Raw genomic sequence first — 20,815 nt, forward strand, 5'->3', positions numbered from 1 at the left:
GTAAAAGCTTCCACGTGCTATGTGTCACAACAAGGTTTGCCTTGGCAAAGAGTGTTAGTATCTTGACACCTCAATAAGGGGTATGTAGAAACCCCAATAGCGATTCGAACACTCACTTATGTTGTGTAGGGAGCTTCAAGGCTATTTAAGTGCTAGTTTCTATTAAGGAACATTGAATCACTAAAGGTCTAATGATGAGTTGTGACACTTGGGTGGGCATGGGAGCAAAGAATTCAAACTTGGAATGCAATTGTCTACATAAAAAAGCGACAATTTAAGTATATAGTTGGGTATATTACGTAGATGGCTTTAGATTTACAGCTAGATTCGTGTGGTCAGCTATGCAAGGAATGAACTCTTCATTGGGAACATAACACTTAAAGTGTATATTTTTTCATACCGTTAAGTATAAGCAATATTTCAGTGTGGGATATATATGTGTGTGTGTGTGTATATAAAAGACCAAGGAACTTGCCCTTCCTCGAGAACGACATATCACATTAAGTTTTAGTTTTGACATGACATATCACATTAACTTTAGTAATTTGAGTTCAAAAATCTAGTTTTGACATGGTATATCATTGGCCTGCATTTGCTATGTTTAGGTTGAGCCACAGAAGAAACCAGTGGAAATATGGAATTCCCACACACGTATCACACAAACAGCTCATCATCTGTTAGTTTCGGATGGCAAGGGCTTGTTGAACCTGAATCTTTGGTTCATGCATTGCCAAGGCTGCCGCTGATTCTAGGCGGGCGACTGTGAGCGAGATGGCGAACTAGACCACAGGCGGCGACGACGACATCTGTGAAACCAAGACGGGAGTCCTGTGATCCCTGGCACAGCTATGGACGCAAATTAGAGCTGCGATTGAGCAGAGAAGCATAGCCCGCGTGCCGAGGGTGGGCAAATCGGCTGTTTTGTTTGCCTGCAAGACGAGATAAGATGCCATGTCTAGAGCAGGTTATAGAACAAACCTGGAACTTCATCCGCAAAGAAGCTCCATCACTGTTTTTATGGCCATGCTCAACAGAATCCTAGGTTAAAAACCACCTTATCTAACATTTACAGAATCAAAATCTTCCAACGTTTGGAGGCCTTAACATAGCGTACACATCTATTCACAAAATCAAAACATCCCTTGAACTGCATCAATGTGGGAAGGGTCAATTAAACTAAACAGCAGACAGTCTTCTCCTCGGTCTGTTCTGGTTCATCAATTCCATCACCAGCTTTACCCTGCAATACCCTTTCTTTCTTTCCTGGCTTCCGCTTTGTCATCTCTAAGTGAATCAGAAGAGCAGTGATATCAGCTGGGTTCACACCACCCACTCTTGATGCTTGTCCGATGTTTTCTGGGCGGATCTGCACACACACACTTGTAGTTAGGATGGTAAAATCAAGGCGATATTGAAGCATTCTCTCTCTCTCTCTCTCTCTCTCTCTATATATATATATATATATACCTTCATAAGGTCAGAAAAATCTGAACTTACAAATTGAGAGATTTGAGAAAGAAATAATAGTGAAGAAGGACAAAAACAAAAACAAACATTTGAAAGATCAAAAATAAATAAACTAACAAACCTAGCTACTAAGGAGAGGAAATCAAAAGATAATATCAAACGAAGACTTTTAATTAAGACATTAACCAAAAAAACAAAAAAACCCAAAAAAAAAAAACAAAAACAAACAAACCAAAAAAAAAAACAAAAAAAATGAAAAACCAAAAAAAAAAAACAAAATAGCAAAATAGCAAAATAGAGAATTGTAAGCACTAAGAGCCAGAACCAAACATCAAGCTATAAACTTTAAAAAAGACTTCGACTCAAAAGTGCAACCATTAACTCCAATGTCTGTCCGAACATGAAGTGTAGGTTCATCACTCTATCATGCATAGCGTGGACAATAAGCTATGACATCCCTACTCACGTCATCAGTGCCCAAGAGTAGGTGTAGGTTTGTATAAGGTTAGTCCAAAAGAACATGCTTTATAAAACCAGCGAACTGAGAACATTCTCTACTTTTCAAGAATTAAGATGGGCAAAGTTCCACTTGTGTTAAAAACAATGAATAAAACCCGTCTTTGGTTACTTCACAAACAAGTAACGACATAAAGAGCATGCTATGCACATACGACAGATACTCTAGGGTAAAGAGAATGCCTATGAAAATGAGCAGACTGTGAACCACAAAGCAGCAGTGAAACCGGCATTGGGCACTGACACAAATGAGGAAAATTTGGTGTAGAACAGACTCTGCAGGTTTAGATAGCTGTGGGAAGACCCAAGCCCAAACCTCTCTGACAGAAGCTCTGGTACTGAGGCTAAGTTCCTTGAACTGTTTTAAAATGTTGATCAAAATCCTGCTATTTCAGAATCCATAGCCTCATGGTTGTCTTTCATTCCCACTGCTTCCTAACTGTCTCCATGAAGAGTAGATGCTGCGACCTTGGTTGTCACTCTAGATCTAACACTTAACATTTTGCTCCCACTCTAGAGACTGCTGGATGTAATGTATGCTTGAGGGTCCTAAGTCAATGCAAGTGACCATAAATGCATGTTTGCTTCTGGTATGGTGCAGGCAACAAAAAAAAAGGTTTAAAAATTAAATGCAGCTCAACATAAGTAGAAAAATTTTATACTCCCGGTGCATTTTACTCAAAGTTTCCAGAATAGGAATCACTCATCTCATGCATACTCACCTTAGAAAGTTTCTCACGTGACTCCCAGGATAGAGTGCTGATTGCCGTATAATCCAAGTCCTTTGGAATAATCTTGTGCTGCTTTTGTGCCATCTAATCAACAAAAGTGAATTAAGAGCCAAAAACTCAGAACAAAATTTCACTACTTACAAGCACACTTTCTTACTGTATGTGCATCAGGAGAGTAGAATATTCTACATTAAAAAGAGCAACTCAGTGTGAGTGTACGTGCCAGCAAGAGAGCAAGTGTGAGTGTGTGCATACATGTGTGTTAAATGTACATTCTTTTACGTATACATGCACGCGTACATACGTAAACAAAGCGCATACACAACTTTTTCAGGGTTGTTACTGTGTTTTTGGGGGTTTGTTTCATAAAAGCACAAGAGGCCTTTTTGCCTTTTTTAATGTTCAGTTATCCAAAATCTTGATTAAGAAACCACAATTATTTTATTTAAAAAAACATAAAACTAAAACATGGACTAATGATCTCATAACATCTTGATCATTGAGAGAAGTGGTTTGGCTGACAAACTGCCGCTGCAGAATTTCCAGATCATCGTATATCAAGCTTTTTGTCACAATTCATAGTCAACACACAGGATATTTGCTGCCAGTAAGAGCTCCCTATATGTCTTGACCTGCACACCTCTCCACCTGCTGTCTGCCACACTTCCCCTACTCCTGCCCGCCATTCCGCCTCTTTTCTGCACATTTCCCTACTGCCTTCCATGCACCCTTTCACCTGCCTGCCATCTTCGCTTCCTGCCCGCCGTTACTCCCCTTGCCCTTCTGCCTGCCATGCCCCTCTTCTTCTCTGCACATTTCCCTCCTGCCCGCCATTCACCACGCCTCTCTGTTTGCCTACCTTCTCCTGCCTCTCCCGTTTCTTTGCCTGCATCAGCATACGGGAATTGTTTTCGAGATGACCGCCCACCCTTTGATTGGCATTAAGGATTTTTCCCAAGCCAATCATCCTCCATCCCCACTGGCCAGGAGAACAATCTTTTCCTCCGAAGATGCCCCCGCGCGTGACTAGCCTTAGGCCCAAGATCCTCCCGTGACTACCATTTTTCACCACCCGTAGGCGCTTTTTATCCCCCTTTTAGGTGATGCCGCTGAGGAAGGACCTTGGACGGTTTTGAACCTAGGACCTCCTGGTCCTAGGCAAACACCTTCACCACTTGGGCTATCACCACATTGGCAGACAAGCTTACGACCTTTCTTGCAGATTTTGATAAAGAAGCCAAGACCACACTCATTGGAAAAAATTTCGGGTCTCATCCTTCCCTCTCTCACGCTAGGGATTGGATTTTGACGGCATTCGAATTTTATTGATGCTCGCCTGCTTGGAAGGGGCTTCTTCCAAGCACATTTTGATTCGGCAGAGGCAACCTCACTGACTCTTGAGAGCAACCCGTTTCCTCTCACCCAAGGAAACGGTTCTTCCCATGGTGCTGGAACTTCGACAGGGTGCTAGAGGAACCGCAACTTTTGTCCTATCTTCCTCAGGTTCCCCAGGCTTCCATAGTGACCAGTCAGCCTCTGAACAAGTTCTAGAAGTCCCCACCCTTCCAGATACACCTTCCACGCTTGCAGCAGGCAGCTGTCACAGCCAGTGTTGATGGGGTATTGTGAGTCATGATACTCGTCAATTATCCCTGGTTAAAGACAATCAGGTGGATTGAGATTGCCAGTAGACTGGACCAGTACCATGTCTACCGGCAACAGGACCACATCAGGGGTCCCTCTAGGAGACAGCGCAAACATGCCCCCCAGGTGACAGCCTGCAGCACGTCCGCCCCCGGTGCCCCCGAACCTCAGCTTGTTGGGGTCTATAGACAGGTTGATAGATGTCCACCCACTCCTGATCCACCTATTGATTGTGTGAGATCCCATTATAGTGGGATAGCTGCGAATGTTGATGCATCACCTTCATAGCAGGATGTATTACATGGAAATTTGTTGCATGAGGATGTATTGCATGGTGATGTACAGCAGAGTATGCACGCAGGTGAGTAAGATGTACACATCTTGCAAGAATATGCAGGCAAATGAGTCTGATGTACCAGTAAAACCTTGCACAGCATCTTGGTGATAATGTCCATGTTGACAAAGTTTTATGCTCCTTGATTACCATCACACCTCAGAACTTATAGGGGCACTGTAGACCTATGAGAGGCACCAAACTAAGATCTAGTGCCATGTTTTCTACCTCTTTACCCTGAGAGTTGTCTCATAGAATGTGCAGAACCTTGGTGGCATGTTTCCTTGCCGCTGGAAGCAGGCCATCATGAACCAGCTTCACCCTACAATTACAGATGGTCCCATCGATATTCTGCATGCACAGGAGCATAAGCTTGATGCCAACCATAAATCTTGGTCTCATCAGGTCGAGCGCTGGAATGGAAATCCCATGCGCACTCACCCCTTTCTGCGCAAATTTCCGACAGCCCCTTCCTCTGCTCTGCGACTCTCTGCCCTCCACGAGGCTTTCAAGACTCTGCCTCTCTCCGCCCCTTTCTGCGCAGCCGCCTTGCTTCCTCCACCTGCCGCTCTTTTTGTCATGTGCACAGTGTGTATCTATTGTGTGCTACACGCACACAAGACTAGCTTCGAGGTTTGGGGCTAGGCAAGCTGATTGGCGAGCTGAGTTAGGGATAGACTAACGAGCGGGCACCCAAGTATGGACGGGTGGGCGTCCAAGTATGGACGCCCAATGACCGGCCAAGAGCCTATAAAAGGGTGGCCAAGGTTAGTCATTAGTTCATAGAGTCTCACGTGTCTTTGTGAGAGCTCTATGGTCAGGAGCCTGGATCTAGTGCAGACGTGCACCTGCTTTATGCAGCCGGCTTTTCGCCACCTTCCTGCTCTCTACTCGCCACCTTGCTTGCTTCCACCTGTTGCCCTAGATCCCCAGCCCCTCTCCCCACTCCTTGCTTCTTTCTCTCCACCTTTTACTGTTCATTAAAGCCTCCCTGTTCGCTCAATGACCCCTCCTTTTTGTTGCCTTGCCTCCTCTTCGAGCCTCCGCCCCACCTCCTTCTTCCAGCATTTTCGCAGCAGGTTTTAAGCATTCAGACTACATTTTGGCAGGTGCTCGCTTCCTTTGGTCCTCACCCCTTCAGGAGGACCCCATGGCGGCCCTTCTGTCATCCCTGACTGAGGCCGCCGCCCCCTGCCTCTTCTCCAAAGCAGATTTCCAGCTCCTAGCTTCAACTGTAGCCTCCCTTGAGGCCTCTACTTTGGTTTGAGCATTTCCTCCACGGAGACAGTACCGCATATTGTCTCTCTTCGATGCCTCCGGGGGGATCCTATTGTTCCTCCCTTTGGCAAGACAGGGCCAGAGCACCCTACCTCCGATGACGAGGATGGGGGTAGGTGGCAGACGGCTAGGCAAAGGCAGCATATACGCCCTACCAGGGCAGCACGCCGCTGCCAGGGGAGAGCCCAAAGGAAACAATGCGGAAATGGTCGTGTCAGAGAACCATTATGAGCATTTATCACAGGAGCATCCATCTCGGGTGGAGGCCCCACTCATTCCCCAGGAGGGTCCTAGTGTCAGGTACCACATGGAGACCAATCCCATGTAGTGGTTCGGTGCCAAGTCTTCCCAATTTATCAGAACCACTGCACCCCACGCCCCCCCTCCCCCCAAAGTAGGATATGATAACTCAACAGCAGATGTCCTCTCAGGGACAAGATTAGATACCGTCCTCCCCCTTTCGCAGGATCCTCTCCCTCCTCCTCCCCCACCTTCTTCCTAGGTCCCCCCCTCCCCTCCCATCCCACTTCATTGCTTCCTTCCTCTGACCTGCCCCGCCCACTTCACCCCCCACCTTCAGCCTCTCCTCCATCATCCCCCTCCATCCCCCCTACGGCCTCTCTCAAGCACTCCAGTTGACCGCCAGTAGCCCCTGACCCTGGGAAGAGCCATAGGCAATGACGGCCGCTACTTCCCCTGTGAAAGCCCTCCCCTAGAGTCTCCATATGCCTGCACCACCACCCCAACACCCCCCCCCCCCCACCCCCCCCGCATGAGTCATGGGATAGCCAGTGGACTACAGTTTCCTCAGATGAGACTCCAATAGATGCCAACACTTTTGCTAAGACTTCCGCTCCTCACCGGGTCTATGACATTTTTCACCGATCCAGACCGGCCACTCCATAGAGTGGCACAGTGATCTTCTCGTTTCCACTGAGTGTTGCAGCAGAGCACGAGTGGAGTCCGGAGGCTGTCTCCTCCAGTATTCATGGTCAGGTGATAAAGCTCTCTCACACCACCTGGGAGACCTGCACCTCACAGTCATTGTTTCCCACTTTTGGCCCTTGGCCTGAATGGAGCTTGGAGGTGATCCTCTTCATGTACTCGCACGTATCGACCGTGGTACCTAACCCCCTCCTACAAATACCTTTACTGTGATAGATGAAGCCCAGTTTATGCTTACAGTCGAGCTAGATGGGCTCACATGGAGCATAGGATCAGGGAACACCTTGGTTGGTTGCACACCAGAACAGACTGCGACTCCTCGGCATCCAAAACCCGCCCAAGTCTCACAAGCTGGAAGGCAGTGCAGAAAGATCTCACCCCACTAGACTCCTATGGTGCGGATAGTCACTTGAAACATCTAGGGATTGGGGAACCCACATTGTTGCTCTAAGCCAGGAGTCCCTCATGCATAGTCGTCAAGTACAAAGGTACGAAACGAGACGAAGGTACGAAAAACGGTACCGGTACCGGTACCGGACTTTTTATTTCGGAAAAATAAGTTCGATAGAGGTACAATCGACTTAAAAAAAAACACTTGAAAAATAGATATTTGTACACATTTAGAGATGCAAAGTCGAGAGACGGTGGCAAGGTAGAAAGTCCCCATTGCCGAAAAAGCCATAACAAACAGTAAAACAAAACAGGAATAAAAAAACGGGCATAAAAAAGTCACCAGAAACAAACGGCCATTAAAAAAAAAAAAGTTTTGCATTAGTTTGCACTTGCATAGTTTCGTACCCTTTTTTACGTACCTCATGAGCGGGACTAGTTTCGCGGACAACTATGCCTTCATGAGGACTTACAGAGAGCCTTAGAGGGAGGCTCTATCGACATCCTCTTGCTGCAGGAGCATCATCTGTTAGTTGGTCGTACCCGCAAATGTGGGAAGTTTTTGCAAGGCAAGAGTCACACCTTTTGGTCACCCGCCTTCGCATCTGGGATCCAAGGCGGTGTATGTATCTCTATTAGTGAGCAACTTCTTTCAACGGTGGTGGATTCAAGCACCATAGTTCCAGGGAGGGCGCATTGGGTGATTACCAAACTTTGAGAGGACTAAGTAGGCCTCCTCAATAGTTAAGCCCCAAACTCCATGGCAGGTCGAGTAGACTTATGGAGCACAATTAGGCATGGCCTCCCTCGAGCGGATTTCTTGTGTATGGGGGGAGACTTCAATATGTTGGAGACCACACTTAAACTATTAATTATCTCGTTGTCAGGTCGGGATTGACATCACCTCAGAGCAGCAACTTGCCCCCCGTCTTCCAATGCATTCGGAAGACCTTCTATACTGGAGCACCACTAGACTCTCTCTTGGAGGCAAATTAGTGGTAGCAATCCATGTCCTTGTTACCATGTGGTACATCACCTAGAGCTGGGCCTTTTCCAGGCGTGTATTGGATAGGTACGGTGGTTGATCCGCAACTTCCTCTACGTAGGAACCGATGGCAAGCCGACACGGGCCAAGGTGGCTTGGAGTGTCATCATTCAGTCTCTCGCCTTAAAGGGGGCATGGGCATTATTGATCCTTCTATGCAAAGCAGAGCCCTTCTTGGTAAGCTAATCATCAAAGGACCTGGAAGGGCTTTCACATGGACCGTATCTCAACCTGTACTCTAGCTCTTGGTGATCCTTGCCCCCGAGTCCGAAATGGATCTTCATAGAGATGAGAACCTGCAGCCTAAGTCCATCCTTTGAGGACCGCTTTGTGGTGAGCCTTTTCTGTGTATGGGATCACATCCGTTCAGCCTCTACTTTGGAATCTCTTGATTACCCTTTCCCAATGGCCACATGCTAGGCTCCCGCCCGCACATCTGTTGGGGGGGTTTGAGCGAGGGACCAACATAGTCTCTTGGAAGTGGCTCACCTTTAGACAACTTGCACCCAAGGCCCAGAAGCAGAGCCTCACTAGATCCGTGACAAAGACACGCTGTAACCATTTGGTCCTCCATGCTCTTTTCACATGATAGAACTCATGTCTAGACACATGGAAACAGGGTTCCTAAAGTTGGAATTGGAAAAAGCACCCGTCTTGGTCAAAAAGCGGAAAAAAGCAAAAGTCAAACCTTGTTGACCAAAAAGCTGAGGGCACCTTTGGAAAGAGGACATCGAATTGAATCAAAAAGGTAAAAGTCGCTTTTGCAAAAAGCTACTCCAAGGCCAAAAAGCAAGGCCTCGAAGATTCTAAATGCATAAATAAAGAATTTTGACTATTATTAAAGCAAAAGCAAGGAGGCAAAGCAAAAGCAACAAAATAAAACAAAAGCCAAGTGAAAAAAGGCAAAAGCAAAGCATGGTAAAAAGCAGGTACCCCTCAAGTATTTAAAAGAAGCATGCACCCTCTAGGTGGATCATACAAGAACTCTTGGAGAACTTGGAGAAGAGACTCATCATCATCATCTTCTTCGCCAACTAACTCCTCCACCACAGCCGGCGGCAACTACCCCTGCAACCCTCCTTAGCCGGCACTCCACCCTATAACGCCCTCCTCAACAGGCCCTCCGCCACCCTGCACCTCTAGCCGGTGTACTTTGTCGTTGCCGCTGCCCGCCAAATACTGTGCCACTGTTTTTGTGCGGCTGTCAACAGCGTCTTCGCCTGCAGCCAACAAACACCAGCACTGCCGCCTTTGCCAGCGCCGCCACTGCCTCCACACCACCCCCACCCAGTGAGGTGCCTGCGCCACCTCTACCCTACGCAGTGTGAGCACTATGCCGCCTCTCCCCGTGCGCCAGCGCTGCTACTGCTCTTCAAGATCGCCTCAACTCCGAGTGCCACCTGTAGCCACTTTTGCTGCTACTCTTTCCTCCAGTCGCCACCTGCAACACCAACACCACCAGAAAGCGCAACGTCGCCTGCTGCCTCTGCAGAGTCCCCAGTGCCGCCTGCGCCATCTAAGAGCACCACCACCGCCGCCACTCCAGTGCCTCCCGGTGTGTGCGTGCCTTTTCAAGATTCTTGTCCAGATTGGGTGTAGAGACTTTTGTGTGTATTGGAGAGCATCAAAGTTGATACGGATTTTGATATTGGTACTAGCCCGGTGTAAGACTCTTGTGGGTCATCCTCGTGGTGAGCTCGGCATCGGTTATCTTGTGCCTCGACATTGAGCTTAGCCTGATCTCGACTTCGACACTTTGTTTGATATTGTATTCATTTGTGTACTGGTCTTGGCTTGGAAAAGCCCGTGGATTATTCGTGAAAATAAATTCCTGAAGAGGGAGCAGGGCCTATTCCCCACTCAACGTGGTGTACTGTGTGAAAATCCCTATTCCCATCTCTCTCTCCCCCTTCTCTCTCTCTATCTTTATCTCTCATACACGTGGTTGTATCTATCATTGCACGCTCTGTTGGGCTTACAGTGGTATTAGAGCAGGATTTCTGCAAAGGAGCCTTCGACTAGCAAGGCAGACTTTAAGCCAAGAGAAAAGCGTAAAGTTTGATATCTCTTATGGAAAGCAGGACACTCAGAAAGCTTTATCCTTCATCAAAAAGGTTGACGCCGCCTTTGGAGGAGAGAACTTCCCCGAAAAGTCCAAACTCCACACAATCCGTATGCATTTGAATGGTGCCGCCTTGAATTGGTGGCTAAAGGTGGTCCAAGAAGGAACCAAATCCACTTCATGGGCAGATTTCAAAACGATGTTCAACAAAAAGTTCCTTCCCGCTACCTTCGAGACAGATGTAGCGAAGGAATGGGATAAAGCGGGAGAAAGTGTGGCAACATAATTTTTCAGCCATCTGATTGAAATTTACCTCATATACTCCTATCCCACCATTGATGGAAATGCGAAAATTTGTAAATGGATTGCAACCAAAGCTTTATCAAGCAGTCTATATGATGGAACCTAAAACCTTGGAGGAAGCCCAAGATAAAGCCTTGCAAGCCAAAGCCTTATATATGCCTTGGATGGTGGGCAAATCAACGAATGAGAATCAAGACTCGTCCCAAAAGAAGAAGTTCAAAAGGGGATCTCAAGCAAGGAATGATCACGAGTGGTTGATGCCGTGAACCTCCCTCCGGATAGGTTCGGAACTCCTATTACAGCAGGTTACACTTTTGAAGGAATGTCAACCGAAGTTACTCCTATTTTGGGAAAGCTCCGCTTACAGATTGGAGACTATGTGGATCATGAGAACTTTGTGGTTTGCAAAGTTCGACATTGTGATGTTATTTTGGGTATGCTTTGGCATAAGAAGATAGATCCAGCTATTGATTGGGTTGGAAATAAGATTAGGTTTCCTTTTAAAGGCAAGAATGTAACTTTTGATGTAGCATTGAAGGGAATTCCATTCCACTCATTAGTCATGTACAAGTTCCTAAAGCAATAAAGTAATCTATTTCCTCGTACTTGAAAGTTCATATATGTAAGACATCCAAAGGAATCTGAGAATGATGAGTCACTCTCAACTCTTGATCATGAAAGGAAAGATTTCCTAAAGAAGTACGAGGATTGTTTTGCAGATACTCTTCCAGGAGAGCTACCTCCAAAGAGACCAGAAGATCATAAGATTGACATCATGCCAGGAAGTTCACCTCCTAATAGACCTCCTTATTAGGTGAGTTAGGCTCAACAAGAGGAGATTATGAAGCAAGTGACAGAGCTTTTGGAAAAGGGTTTGATTCGACCTAGCTCATCACCTTTTTGCTCCACAGTTTTATTGGTTCATGAAAAAGGATGGTTCTTGGCGTATGTGTATTGATTATAGGGCTCTTAATAACAAGATCACTTTAAAGAACACGTTTCCTATTCCTAGGATTGATGATATCCTGAACAGATTGGATGTAGCCACTATTTTCAGCAGGATTGACTTGAAGAGTGAATACCATTAAGTCAGGATTGTTCTAGAGGATATTCACATTCAGTACTACTTTTGGACTCTATGAGTATTTGGTGATGCCTTTTGGTCTTACCAATGCCCCGGCTACCTTCAACCGAATGATGGAAAGAATATTTTGAGCACATAGAAAGTTTGCAGCTACTTTCTTTGATGACATGATTGTGCATTCAAAGAATGAAGAAGAGCATCGAAAGCACTTGGATATGGTATTTCACGAATCACGGAAGCACAAGTTGTATGTGAATGGCAAGAAGAGTGAGTTCTTTTTGTGAGAGATACACTACTTGGGCCATATAGTGTCCAAGGAAGGGGTCAGGATGGACCCACAAAAGGTCAAGGCTATTGTGGAATGGCCAGAGTTCACTAGTGTGCATGTAGTTTAAAGTTTCCTTGGTTTATGCTCTTATTTACAGGAAGTTCATCAAGTGGTTTGCTGTGGTAGCAAGTACACTACATGATTTGACAAAGAAAGCCGTGGGATTTTGGTGGACCAAAGCTGAAAAGGAATCCTTTGAAAGCACTAAAATTTTATGCCAGCAAAGAACCTGTACTGATTATTTCAGATTTGTCAAAGCCATTCGTGCTAGAGTGTGATGCTTCAGGAGATTGCATTGGAGCAGTCTTGAACCAAGAAGGCCATGCCGTAGCCTATGAGAGTCGAAGACTTCAAGGAGCCGAAAAGACCGCACCCACTTACGAGAAAGAATTGATGGCTATCATTCACGCCTTGAAGATTTGGAAGCACTATCTTATGGGTGTTGAGTTTGTTATCAAGACCGATCATCCAAGTCTTAGGTACTTTATGTCTCAACCTAAGATATCAGAAAAGCATATAAGATGGGCTAGCTATTTGGCCCAATTTCATTTTCAGATTATGCATACTCATGGGAAAGATAACAAAGTAGCAGATGCTATATCTCGAAGACCCATGACCCATGTAGTTTTCATGGGATATCATTCGGACTTCACTATGATGAAAGATCTTTATGCTACAGATGAAGATTTCAAGGACATTTGAGACAGGTTGCAGAATAGAGACCTGGTGAATTCTTATGTCATCAAAGAAGGGTTTCTTATGATGCAAACCCGTTTATGTGTAACCAAGGATTTGAGACCAAAAGTAATGGAAGAATGCCATGCCCCACCTTATATGGGACATAGAGGTATCATGACAACAACTCGGGCTTTCGAAAGTTATTTCTTTTGGCCTAGCATGAGAAGGGATATTGAGTAATATGTTAGAGGATGTTTGGTTTGTCAAAAGGTCAAGTTTAATCGACAAAAACCAGCAGGATTGTTACAACCTTTGCCAATTCCCAACATTCCATGGGAAGGTATTGCTATGGACTTTATTATTGCTCGGAAAAGTATTGCTCGGGCTTTGGAAAGTTATTTCTTTTGGCCTAGTATGAGAAGGGATATTGAGCAATATGTTAGAGGATGTTTGGTTTGTCAAAAGGTCAAGTTTAATCGACAAAAACCAGCAGGATTGTTACAACCTTTGCCAATTCCCAACATTCCATGGGAAAGTATTGCTATCTATGAAGATTTCAAGGACATTTGAGACAGGTTGCAGAATAGAGACCTGGTGAATTCTTATGTCATCAAAGAAGGGTTTCTTATGATGCAAACCCGTTTATGTGTAACCAAGGATTTGAGACCAAAAGTAATGGAAGAATGCCATGCCCCACCTTATATGGGACATAGAGGTATCATGACAACAACTCGGGCTTTGGAAAGTTATTTCTTTTGGCCTAGCATGAGAAGGGATATTGAGCAATATGTTAGAGGATGTTTGGTTTGTCAAAAGGTCAAGTTTAATCGACAAAAACCAGCAGGATTGTTACAACCTTTGCCAATTCCCAACATTCCATGGGAAAGTATTGCTATGGACTTTATTTTTGGATTGCCAAAGTCAGGATTCGGGAATGATGGAATATGGACCATTATTGATAGGTTCAGTAAGCAAGCCCACTTCTTTCCAGTGAAGAAGACCATCTGTGCAAAGCATATAGCAAGATTGTTTATTCAGCAGATCTTCAAGCATCATGGATTACCTAAATCCATTGTAGGGATAGAGATCCTCGGACTACCAGTTTCTTTTGGAGAGCACTTTTCGACAACATGGGAACAAAGCTGAATTTTTCCTCAGCTTATCATCCTCAAACAGATGGGCAAAGTGATATTGCAAACCTCACTATTTTGGATATGCTAAAGTGTTATGCTGTCAAAGCAAAGGATCAATGGGAGAAATACTTACCATTGATTGAGTTTGCCTATAACAACATTGTTCACTCTTCGCCAGGCAAAGCTCCTTTTGAGATTATTTATGGCAAACCATTGTTGCCTATTTTGAAGACCAAGGAAGAGATCTTCCATGCAGACGAGTTTGTTTGAGATTTGGATACGGCCTTTGCATAGGTTCGGAAGGCTATTGAGACATCTCAAGCCAAGCAAAAGAAAGCTACAGACAAGCATAGAAGGAAGGTTACTTTTAAAGAAGGGGATTGGGTGTTATTGCGATTTGGAAAAAAAAAAGACTTAGAAAGTCAAAGGCTAAGGAGCTCAAGTTGCCCCCCCCCCCCCCCCTCCCCCGATATTATGGACCTTTTGAGATTACCAAGAAGATCAACAATGTATGTTATCATTTGGACGAGGATACATAATGCCTTCCATGTCAGTTTATTGAAGCCATATACAGAACCACCCCCAGAGGAGCTTGTATTGGAGGATCCACCAGAAGTGGAAGAACAAGAAGAAATCTTACAGTCATAAACAGATTGTATTCCATTCCATGAGAAAAAGGGAAAGGACAGTGGTCCGGAAATTCCTCTTGAAGTTTAAGAACTATTCGCCTATGGATGTGAAATGGATGAAATAAGAGTACTTCAAGGACTACCCAGATATTCTTCGAGCTTATGAGGAAGTAGTTGGTCCAGATATATTTGAGTACAGGCTTGAAACGTTTTGTGATCGAGATAGATTTAAGAGGGAGGGATTGTAGCCCTGGCCCTCTTCATTGTATATATATTTATACTGAAATAGAATTGGTCATTATCTTGCTTATGTAATGGTCTTGATTGGATAGGCTCTAGTTTGGGTGGCAGCGATGCTAGAAAACCCAAGGAGCAAACTTTGTATATTGCGACCAGATGGCCCACATCAAGGTGGAAAAGTACGGTGAGGTACGGTATAGTAAGGCATGCATTCAAGTACGGGTTGAGTTTTGAGGTACATTAAATACGTAAGGTCTATAAAAACATAAAAAATATACTATATAGTGTACATATATATATAGCAAAATGAATGAAAAAACAATTCATTTCTGAACATTCAACAACACCACAATTACCAAAATGAGAGGTCCATCTGTCAACATGTTTCCTTCGCTATCATACTCTCAGCTTTGGCTCTACAATGGCGGTGACCGCAGTGGCTGGCACTGCATCATCATCATCTCTCGCTGCAATGTCTGTATCAATGAGAGGAATGGCTATGTTCGCAGTTTGCATAAGTCGGCTAGAATCGGTGACGGTGGCCGGCCTAGGGTTTTTTTGGTTCAAAATGTTTTTAAAAATTGCCACGTACTTGCCAATGAGGTGATAGCTCAAGTGGTGAAGGTGTTTGCCTAGGACCAAGAGGTCTTGGGTTCAAAACCCCCCTTGGTACTTCCTCGGAGGCATCGCCTATAGGTGGATAAATAAGCGGCTACAGGCGGCGGGTGCCTATAGGCCGTGAAAAATTGGTAACTACGGAAGAATCTTGGGCCAAAGGTCAACCGGGGGAGGGGGGGGGGGGGGGGGGGGGGGGCAAAACTTGCCACATACAGATTCATACAGTACGGTACAATACCGTACTGTACACTAAAAAGTACCTTATAATAAGGTACGTCGTACTTATGCAACCTTGGCCCAGATGACTGTATTGGATTTCGCAGTCGGGCGGTCATTGCGACCAGATGACTGTATTGGATATCATAGTCGGGCGGTCAATGCGACCAGATGGCCCAGGTGACTGTATTGGATATCATAGTCGGGCGGTCAATGCGACCAGATGGCCCAGGTGACTATTCATGAACTCTCGGGTGGTCCTAGAGACCAGATGGCCTTGAGGAAAGACTGAGCGGTCCTAGTGACCAGATGGCTCAGCACGGTTTCGATGAAACCAAACAAGACAATCCATGAACAGAAGGATCATTACTTGTGCATTACATACTGATGCATGTTTGAATTTCTTTGACTTTGTGTGCTGTTTTTAAAGTGTATGGACAATGCTTGGATTTATGGCAAGTGATAGTCCACTAGGCTCTAGACTACTTGGCCAGTACCTGGAATACCCAGTAGACGCAAATGATGCATACTTGTTTGTTGACTAGCTTGTGTCTAGTTTTTGCAGAAGGTAAGTGCATTTATTACATCTAACCCCTATTACAGGCTATAAAGAATATGTACCATCAAGAACAAGGACATTAGTCAAAGAAAGGCATAAAGATGTTGCTAGAGGAGCGGAAGGCACCACATACATGAGGAAAGACCAGATGCACAAGAGCACCAGATGGGGCTAGGTGGAAAAAGGCAAAAGCCCGCAAACTCCTCCACCACAACCAACGGCAACCACCCTTGCAGCCCTCCTTAGCCGGCGTTCCACCCTACAACGCCCTCCTTAGCCGGCGCTCCACCAACCTACGCCTCTAACCGGTGTACTTTGCCGCTGCCACCGCCCGCCAGATACTGTGCCACTGTTTTTGTGATGTCCAGCAGCGTCTCCGCCTACAGCCGCTAGCAAATGCCAGCGCCGTCGCCGCCTCTGCGCCACCCCCACCCAGTGAGCTGCCTACGCCGCCTCTGCCCTGTGAGCACTGCGCGCCAGCGCTGCTACTGCTCCATAAGATCACCTCAACCCCGAGTGCCGCATGTAGCCGCCTCTGCTGCCTCCAGTCGCCGCCTGCAGTGCCAGCAACACCACAAAGCATAGCGCCACCTGCTGCCCCTACAGAGTCCCGAGCATTGCTTGTGCCATCTAAGATCGCCGCCGCCACCACTCCAGTGCCTCCCACATCATTTTAGAGCGCCATCTTCATTAAAAATTCCGCCGCCCTGAAACCAGCTACGATCATCATGTGTGCCTTTTCAAGATTCTTGCCCGAATTGGGTGTAGAGACTTTTGTGAGTATTGGAGAGCATCAGACTTGATTCAGATTTTGATATTGGTACTAGCCCGGTGTAACTCTTGTGGGACATCCTTGTGGTGAGCAGGGGATCAGTAACCAGTTATCTTGTGCCTTGACATCGACCTCGGCCCGATCTCGACTTCGACACTTTTGTTTATTGTATTCATTTGTGTATTGGTCCTGGCTTGGAAAAGCCCATGGATTGTTCTTGAAAATAAATTCCTGAAGAGGGGCGGGGCCTGTTCCCCGCTCAACGTGGTGTATTGTATGAAAGTCCCTATTCCCATCTATCTCTCCCCCTTCTCTCTCTCTATCTTTATCTGTCATACACGTGATTGTATCTGTCACTGCACGCATAGGCTTACTTTCGACATCGACTCTTCCATTCCTCCGGAGTGGCTCACACCGATCCTCGACCGCCTCCCCTTGAGTGGTAGGGGTTTTTACGAGACATGATATCCTGTTTGTGGCTCATGGTGCAGATGGAGACACCCTTATGACCTTTTCTATTGGACCATTCGGCAGATTGAGCCGATCAGCTGCACTTTACAAAGAGTGAGAGTGATCAGGTTTCACGACAACAGGTGGCACGTTGACCCTCCCCCGATCAAAGTGGCCAGAAAACTTTGGACCCATGGATGGAGGCTGTGATGTACATGTCGTCAAAGGACTTTGAGATGTGAAAGAGTTTTGAGTTCAATGCATATGCATGGAAATGCCTCAGGATTTAATATATGGTGAACTGCATATGTAAAGGCAAGAGGAGATGATTGGGATTGATTGTTTAAAGGGTACTCAGATGTGATTAGGGAAATGCTAAAAACGACTTTCCCAAGTACCACTCAATGCCGGAGGGCCTGCAAGGCCGATATATATATATATATATATATATATATATATATATACATATATTCAAAAAGAAACTTCTATTAAGTATGAGAAAAACATACAACAATCACAGCTATAAGCCAGAAGAGAATAGAATCACCCCAATATGTAAGGTGATTTCAACCACTGAGGAGCATCATGATGCCATGTAAGACCTGTGGTACTAGAGGAAAAGAAGATGCCATGGTCCCATTCCCGCATAAATATCACACGCTTCGCCTGCGCAGAACGAGAGGGCCCCTGAATGCGAGCCCAAGTAACCATAAGAGTGTGGATGATATCACCCCATATAGTACTAATGCACTGAGACCCAAAAATCTGGACATGATGGGAGAGAAGGAAGAATTAGGGTTAGGTCATGTGGGAGACATACACAGAGAAGCACAAGGGAGAGAGAGAGAGAGAGAGTTGTGGGGATAAGTCAACTCATGAGGCATGAGTGTGTGACTCCCCTATCACACATGTATATTGCACTAGTACACATAGTGCACTTAGTACAGTAAAAGTACTAAGTGTACTATGTACTATAACTTATGGGCTTGTACACACTATAAGGGTGGGCATTATGCCTTTACCCCAACAACTCCCACTTAAAGGCAAAGTGCCCTTAAGTAAAGGAAAAGAAAAATCAGCATGTACATGATAATATACAAGGCCATATCAAGGCTGAAAATGGCCTCATCCAATGCCCATCAAGTGTCTGCAATGAGCAAACCGCTCCGGAGGCAAACTCTTTGTCAACAGATCAGCCGGGTTGTCATCCGTATGAATCTTAACAAGTTGAATTTGCTTGTTCTCTATCACCTCTCTGATGAAGTGATACTTCACATCCACATGCTTCGTCTTTGCATGAAAGACAGGGTTCTTTGCCAACTGGATGGCACTCTGACTGTCACAATGCAACAATGGAATATCCCCTGTATAGCCCAAATCAACCACTAACCGAGATAGCCATAATGCCTCCTTGCAAGCCTCTGTGGCTGCAATATACTCGGCCTCTGTAGTAGATAAGGCAGTGCACTTCTGCATCCTGGATATCCATGACACAGCACCTCCTGTGAATGTAAACACATAACCGGTAGTAGACTTCCGGTTATCTGGATGACCGGCATAATCCGAATCCGTGTAGCCATGCACTAATGCATCCTGTTTGCCAAAGCAAATGCACATATCGTGTGTGCCCTTCAGGTATCTCATGACACCTTTCACTGCTTCCCAATGCTTCTTGCCAGGGTTGGCCATGTATCTAGAAACCACTCCCACTGCAAATGCAATGTCCGGCCTAGTAGCAACCATGGCATACATGAGACTGCCACAAGCTGAAGCATACGGAATCTTGGCCATATCAGCCCTGTCTCTATCTGACTGTGGGCTGTCCATAGCACTGAGTTTCACATATGGAGGCAAAGGAGTACTAGCCTTCTTCCCCCCGTCCATATTGAACCTCTGCAAAACTTTGCCAATATATTCCTTCTGAGACAAATACAACACATGCTGATTTCTGTCCCGAAGTATCCGCATACCCAAGATGTGATTTGCATCACCCAAATCCTTCATATCAAAGGTCTCATACAGCCTCTTCTTCAAGGCATTCATCTCTTTACGAGATTTCCCGGCAATCAACATATCATCAACATACAAGATGAGGATCAATACACTGCCATCCAAAGCTTTCTTGGTGTACAAGCAGTGATCTATGTCACTTCTCCTGAATTTCTGAGATTTCATGAATGTATCAAATTTATGATACCATTCTCTTGGTGCCTGTTTGAGCCCATAAAGACTCTTTTTCAGCTTGCATACAAGCTTCTCCTTTCCACTCACTGCATAACCCTCTGACTGCTGCATATATATCTCCTCATGGAGATCACCGTGAAGAAAAGCAGTCTTCACATCCATCTGAATCAAGTCCAGATCATCATGTGCAACCAAAGCTAACACAGCTCTAAGTGTGGTCATTTTGACCACTGGAGAGAAGATCTCCTCAAAGTCCACACCATATTCTGCTTGAAGCCCTTAGCCACTAACCTGGCTTTGTATCTTGGCTTAGCATCTGATGCAACTTTGAGCCTGTATACCCACTTGCATGGCAAAACCTTCTTGCCTGCAGGCAAATGCACCAATTTCCATGTTCATTTTGTGCAGAGAATCCATCTCTGACTTCATGGCACGCTCCCATAGAGCCTTGTCTGCCCTCTGTAAAGCCTCCTTATAACATGGAGGGCTCCCCACAGTCAGTAAGCATCAAGTAGTCAACCCCTGGAATAAACCTATCAGGGGCTCTGGAGGGTCTAGTGGACCTCCGTACCCAATGACCATCATTTGCAGGTTGCTGTCCAGCCTGCATATCACCCATTGGTGGCTCCTGTTCCATGTCATAAGGCTGAAAAATCATGCCCGGTATATCCTCTAACTGTGGTATATCCATAGGGATATCTTCTGCCATCTCTGGCTGTCCATTTGGACCATTTTCAGCACCATTAAGGGCTGGTTTTCCTGCTGTAATGGCTGATTTACAGCCCTTTGTTGTTGTCCATGATGTCCATCATCATCAAAGATGACTCTGCCAGGCTCATGTTGCCTTGCAGGCTCTTTATACATGCATGTTTCATCAAAAATGACATCATTGCTGCGTATGATCTTTCTATTCATGGGATCCCAAAGTCTATACCCCATTTTCACCTCTGTCACCATATCCTAGGAATATGCATTTGTGAGACTTAGGATCAAGTTTGGTGCGGTACGTATGTGCACGTACACAACGCAACCAAACACTCTCAAGTGCTTGTATGACGGAGGCTTCCCTGTCCATACTTCTTCTGGCACTTTCCCACCAAGCCTCGTGTTAGGTGACCTGTTTATAAGGTGAACGGCTGTCATAACAGCTTCAGCCCAAAAACCATGAGGTAATGCAGCATGTGACAACATAGAACGGACCTTCTCCTG

General features: G+C 45.5%; 1 protein-coding gene across 5 annotated transcripts in view; it reads right to left on the reverse strand.

The window, feature by feature from the left end:
• Window positions 1–455: 455 nt before the first annotated feature.
• LOC147603207 (uncharacterized) overlaps window positions 456–20,815 on the reverse strand; it is a 161,684-nt gene continuing 141,324 nt past the window's right edge. For all 5 annotated transcript variants that reach the window (XM_086796593.1, XM_086796591.1, XM_086796592.1 and 2 more), the window contains 2 exons: window positions 2,706–2,798; window positions 456–1,366 (listed from right to left, as the gene is read on the reverse strand). In XM_086796593.1, coding sequence (XP_086652719.1) covers window positions 1,172–1,366; window positions 2,706–2,798 — 288 coding nt within the window. In that variant the 3' untranslated portion in view covers window positions 456–1,171. The remainder of the gene's footprint in view (window positions 1,367–2,705; window positions 2,799–20,815) is intronic.

Source organism: Cibotium barometz, chromosome 64 (assembly GCF_041138505.1).
Source record: "Cibotium barometz isolate CiBa-2024 chromosome 64, ASM4113850v1, whole genome shotgun sequence".
Lineage (NCBI taxonomy): Eukaryota > Viridiplantae > Streptophyta > Polypodiopsida > Cyatheales > Cibotiaceae > Cibotium > Cibotium barometz.